General features: G+C 38.7%; 1 protein-coding gene across 1 annotated transcript in view; it reads right to left on the bottom strand.

Annotated features, from left to right (window-relative positions):
- Positions 1-3,427: 3,427 nt before the first annotated feature.
- Positions 3,428-6,320, bottom strand: part of LOC106952963 (Ig-like V-type domain-containing protein FAM187A) — a 15,597-nt gene continuing 12,704 nt past the window's right edge. The window contains exons 4-5 of the mRNA XM_015041427.1: positions 4,753-4,982; positions 3,428-3,680 (exon numbers count right to left, since the gene is read on the bottom strand). Of these exons, the coding sequence (XP_014896913.1) occupies positions 3,454-3,680; positions 4,753-4,982 (457 nt within the window). The 3' untranslated portion in view covers positions 3,428-3,453. The remainder of the gene's footprint in view (positions 3,681-4,752; positions 4,983-6,320) is intronic.

Below are 6,320 nucleotides of genomic sequence, written 5' to 3' on the forward strand. Positions count from 1 at the left end.
GTCTTGTCTTGGTCTCGGGTTGGGTGGTCTTGAACACAACACTGCCGCCTGGTAATGAGACGGTACGTTCACCGTGTACCGCTGGTACCAGATCAATAAAAATGTTCCCAGAGTGTTGAGCATCTGTCCTGGATGAAAATGCTTTCCGTTCATTTAGAGATCCTCTGTCCCGCTTTGCAGTTGTTTCCCCCGGTTACATGAAGAAAAGCAGCTACTGATGCAGGATTACAGCCATTATTCTCAATATTAGATACTTTCTCCTAAACCTATGTGTGACCGCTTGTGTTTTTCCATCTTGATGAAGGAAATATATTAGTTGTACTGATAACAATTGTGTTGTAGTTTCTTTTATTTTGTACTTATTGATAATTAAGTTGTTTTTAACCTTGTTTTCTATTTTCTTTTGTTTATTTTTAACAAGAAAAAATTTCCATCTGACCAGAGAAAACAGATGAAAAACAGCCAATTGGCTACTTCTGGTGTTTTTTTTGTTTTTTTTTTAGCAATGTTAGCTGTCCATGAAACAATAAGTTAAAATAAATGTTGAACATTTCAATCCCCATTTAAAAGGTTTGTACTCATCTACTACTACTATGACTGCTAATTGTCCATTGTGTTAAATTATTTTCTTAAGACAGTTTTGCAGCACCCCCACTGGTGGTCGCCTTAGAGGCCAGTGCAACTAAAAATATACTTATGCCCACTTTTCCACATTGATTTCTTTATATGTATTTCATTAAAAAGTCACTTCTGATGGAGAAAAACATCAAGAACAAACTCATATTCAGCTGATGGGAGGCTGACTTTTTTCTAATGAATCTTAGAGTCTGAGATTAGAAGACCGGTTGCTAATTAGCCTTCTAATAAAAATGATTTTATTTGCTAATAAAAGCTTTTGAAACTTGGCATACCACATCAATATCAGCAAAGAAATAAGGACATATGTGTCAGTGGTCATTTTGAGTGAACTATTGTTGTGATCAGCATTAGAGGCATGAATGTGGTGCGTTAAATGCCGTGTGTTTCTGTTGACTTTGGCTGTCTGGCCCGCTGCCATCAGCGAACCACTCAGCGATGTTTAACTGGGCTGAAGATCAGAGTGACTCTCCCACTCCTTTGTGTCCTTGGTAACCTCACAGCTTTATGGTTTAATCATAAACGTCTGTTTATTTGCACCCCTTATGTTGCGCTGTAGAAAAGTAAGACCAACACACACAATGTCTCACAGAAAGTTGATGCACAGACTGTCTGCTGAAATTAGCTGTAAGGAAATTTGGAACAGTACATTTAACAGACAAGGTGAAGATAATATTTAAGGAGCAGACGTTTGGATTGATTCATTTAGAAACATCATGAATGTTGGATGGTTGTTTCCAACTAAATCCATGTTTTTATCTCCAGAGTGCTGAAAACTGACATGGAAAATGAATAAAATATGTTAAAAATATTGTTTTCATAATCCAGACATGTCCATGCTACTCAGCTTGCTCATACATTTATTAAACACTCATTCCCATCTAAGCTGTGAGTACTTTGTGAGACAAAATACACAAGGAAGAGAAAAAAGATGTTTGACTTGAGGCACAGAATTAAAATTAGTCAAGCAAAAGGAAAGGTTCCATTTTTTTTCACAAGAAACAATTAAACATGCTTTCTACTGCTGGATATATTTAATCTATGTCTGAATAGAAAATTTATGATTTGAATGTACATCAGAATGTGAAGCCAAAACTAAAAACGTGGATTTTACGTTGCAGCCTGGATCAGCAGCCATGGCAGAGACATTTATTCATCTAGTTGGTTCAGTTTAGATATTTCCCTTGAGGCTCAGATTGTTTGGCTTCTCTCCTTTGATCAATTAAACCGGGGCTCTTACACACCCACCTTACACATTGACTCCTTATTGATTGTCAGGGTACAGTGAGATCCCAGCAACAAACCTCATTTGTGATAACAGAGTGCTGATAACTGAGCACTGGCTGAGCAATAAACAGAGAGAAGAAGAGTAATGAGAGGGACAGAAGAGGAGACCACAGCTGCAGCCGAGGGTCTGCTCACCAGCCTCCTCTCAGGGTGAAGAAATGCCTTAATTAGGATCTGAGCCCCCCACATACCCTCGCTTCTGTCTGCCAGCTACTTTCCAGACAGTAACTGTATCTGCATCTCACAGCTCAGCTCTTCCTGGGCTGCCAACGAGATATTTTTAAATGAGACTTTAAAACCTTAAGGTGCAGTAATAACTCATGTGTCAAATCACTGTGTCTAACAATGCATCCAGCATTTTTTAGAAACAGCAAGAAACTGTTTTATTGGTTTTATATATATTTTCATGTTCTTGTCTTCATGTTCATAGATATTCATATTTATATCTCTCCAGCTATAAATAAATATAGTTGAAACCTGTCATACCGTCTAAAAACACTTAAGTTACTATTTCAAGAGTTAAAAACCCAAATCCACTTTAATATGCATTTGTTCAGTAGGTCCAACAAATAATCTGACTGTCTTGAACATCAGCGCAGCCCAAGAACTACTTCCTTCATTACATTGATGGTACATTCAGACCTGATAGCGCGGTAGACTCAGTTCAACTGACGACCAAAACTGCAACATCTCTTTCATCTTCAGCTGTTTTCCCTCTGCACTGTCACCTGTTCACCTCCTCACCTGCGGGGGCGCTGCACCAAGAACCACCGAAGGAAACAACATGAAAACCTAAGTAAATAAAAATGAAGTGGCATCAGATTTTAGCGGTTGGTGAATTTCTCTTTTGCTTTTTTGTAAAAGTTTATCCCACTAGCACTAGACTCACTTTCATTTCAGTTCAAGTGAAATCTGCTGCAGTAGAAGGACATGTTGACGCTCCAAAGCAGGAAGTGGACTAAAACACAGGGCATTCTGGGTAAGTAGTCTGAGTCTAGTGTCAGAGGGAGAAATGACTCAAGGTTTTACCAAAGACTAAAAAGAAATCATACAACCACTAAACTTTGAGTCTACTCCATTTTTGTTTATATTTAGTGAAGAAGCGATTTGTTTTCATGTCTTCTTCTGAGGTTTTTGTGTCCTTTCCTTCACAGGCTCTTTGTGCAGCGCCACCACAGGCGACTGGGTGAACAGCTTGGTCAAAGGGTTTGGCTTATTTGACAGTGTGAGAGCAAACAGTACCAGCTGAAAACGCAACAGATGTTGAAATGTTGGTCCTGAACTGGATCAAGTCTACCGGATTTAAGTAGAAAATAAGAGTCTGTTGTCACACACCTAGCTCACTAAATAAGTAGCAAGACAAACACACATCATCCCAGAATGAGTTTGGTTGGAAGTTCACCTCAGTTAATTCTGCAGCTCATGATAGTTGTAGTCATTAAATGACTGGTGGATCATAGAACCGTCTTGTTTCAGGTCTGACAAAAGTGGGCTGTTGAAAACATTTTGAAAGTTTAGAATTGACTGAGTTTAATCATTATGTGTTTCAAACCTGTTTCTGATGAGCTCGTATCCAATTCGGCCAATCAGCATCAGACAAAACACAACCGTCATCACAACATAATATGTGAACAAAGTTCTCATGGATTCTGTGAAGTCCGGATGAGCCCACGCTGTCTGGTCTTTCCCCAGATGCACATACACCAGCAGACGGATCTGAGCTGCCCGACGGCCCTGAAGCCAGCAGTAGTACACGCCTGAAGGATGAAAACAGCTCAACAATGAATGCTTTATATTATAATACCACTCTACAAAAAGTCGAAATGAAAAGTTATAAATTATGACACTCATATGTAGCATAATATTATGTGTGAGTATTAAAATGATTAGAATTTAAAAATTATTTCAACTTTGAAATCAAAATTCAAATTACCAGTGCACTAGTTGTGACCACAAAGAGAAATTTGTCCTTTTTTATTCATTATTTTCTGCTGCCAGATATAACGTATAGTTTAATCTGTTTCCTCATTCTCTTTCATGCCTGTGTTTAAATGCTCTACACTATGAGAATCCCACCATCCAACTATGAGACAGCAAAATAAAAAGACCTCTCTACTCAGTTGATTTAAAGTTAGAATGCTCTACAGCTCTTTAAAGTTGGATTCACATCAGTCCTGCTTAGTTCACTTTAATTAAACTCTAGTTTGTTTGCCTATAAAGTTCGGTTTCATGTGTAATCGAACTCTGATGTGGAACAAAAACCAAACTCTGGTACAAATCTCGGTTTCGGTTCAGTTAAAATTAACTCTGGTGCAGTTCGAATGAATATGTGAACGCCAAGCGGACCGTAAACCGTTCCAAAAGCAGGAAGTGGGCAATAGGGCAGGGCATTCTGGGTAAATAAATCAAACAGATGTGCAAGTCTAGCGCTACCAGGAGAAATGGGTGATGGTATATTACCAAAGACAAAAGAGAAATCCTACAGCTGCTAAAGTCTGATGCCACTTCATTTTGGTTTACATTTTGTGAAGAAGGAAGTTGCAATCTTAGTCTTTTTTGGGGATTTCCTCTTGTTTTCTTCAGTGTGTCTTAGTGCAGCGCCCCCCACAGGCGAGGGGAGAACTGGTAGCCCAAACGGTTTGGGGATTGTTTGACACAATGCAACTAGAGAACCACAGCAGCTGAAAATGTAACAAATGTTGCAATTTTGGTCCTCAACTGAAACGAGTCTAGCAGACTATTGGTTTCATTTTAATTATAAAATGAAAAGATTGCCTGCATGAATAACTGAAGCTCCACCAGGAGAGACCTGAGTTGTAGCAGGAGTACCTGAGTCCTGGCTTTTTGCTGGATTGAAAACCAAATGATGGCCAGTATCTATTTTTATCCTTGGATAAAAGTTCCCCGGCGATGTCTTCTCAGATCTGTAGATTGGATTTGACCCTTGATCCCAGCCCACCACCATGTTGGGACGGGCTCCAGGGCAACCCAGGGTGACGACACCGTCTGCTGGGTGGCTCAGGTAGAACACAGGTACCGGTATCGGGACAGACGCAGAACTTTGAGACAGAAACACAATATAAGTATAAAATAGATATCAATGCATTCATTGTCATAATGGGAAAAAAGACATTTAGTTATTGTGATGAAGATTGATTCTGACAGGGTTTACGTTCATAGTTTTCCTCTGTTAGTTCCACAGTGGCCTCAATTAAAATCAACATATATAAATATGATTAAAAGATACTATAATGTACTGTTTAGTAGTAAAATTGTGTCGCTGGCATATCAGAGTATCCTATAATGAGATGTTTAATCATGACTTGAATTGTTATTAGAATAAATGCCATAGAATATTGTGATAAAACTCAAAGTCCACATCGTCCTTCAGGTTTGGTTGTGCAGGTGGAGGAACATCATTCAGAAACAGCATTTACCAACTTCCAAATGCCAAAAATAAATTGTTTTCACTTTTTAGGTCTCAATGTGAAACTACAATGTTTAATGCTGCACAAAAATATAGCATCCACTATCTTTATATACTGTACCAACAGGGGTGAAAGTAGGCGGGTACGGGCGGCAGTGACGTGCGGTGAGGTTCATTTCTGGTGAGGCACTGACTTATATAGACTCCATGCATGTTATTGGACATATGGAAATTTCGCGCAGGCATTACAACGCTGAGGGGCAAAAAGACTAACCTTTTACATGCCATCAATAGCCACGTTAACTCAGTGAAACTTAGAAATGTAGGTATTGATTTCGGGCTATGATCGGGTGAAGAGCGAGAAAGCACTGTCTCGCTCTGTATCCGCCAATCTACACGCAGACTCGTTGCCATAGCAACTGACAACAATGCCACTTCAAGTTTTAGGATTTAACACCAAAAAACATTCAAGAATTTTGCACACAGAACAGAGCATTCAGTCTGTTGTTGTAGTACGTTTTAGGCTTAATGTTTTATTCATAAATAATTGCTGTGGTAGATTAGATACCGCTTCTACTTTACTGAATTATTTAGACATACAAACTATAGCCCACAAAATGCAAATTTCATTAAAAAAACTAAACAAAAACATATTATTGCTGTCTTACCTTTACTTATCAATGAAATCCATGCACCGCTAATTCTGCACAAAAATATCCCTTCATCCAAAGCCAAGTCTATCTTCGGCATGTCTTTCCTACTCCGTTTGAGAATCATCAAACTGTCTCGAAGCAAAACTTTCAGTTCCGGTGTTGGTCTTCCTTTAGTTATTATCTCCTGCTTCAATTGAAAATCCACTTTAGAAAACTGTTTAAGTGTAGAAATATAACCTTTCATGTTGACGTTGGAAGAAAGAAGAAAACAAATATATCGCTGTACTTTACTTATTTACTGTGTCGCTAGCTCCATG

Source organism: Poecilia latipinna, unplaced genomic scaffold, assembly GCF_001443285.1.
Source record: "Poecilia latipinna isolate Pla-1442-1.1 unplaced genomic scaffold, P_latipinna-1.0 Scaffold551, whole genome shotgun sequence".
NCBI classification, from domain to species: domain Eukaryota; kingdom Metazoa; phylum Chordata; class Actinopteri; order Cyprinodontiformes; family Poeciliidae; genus Poecilia; species Poecilia latipinna.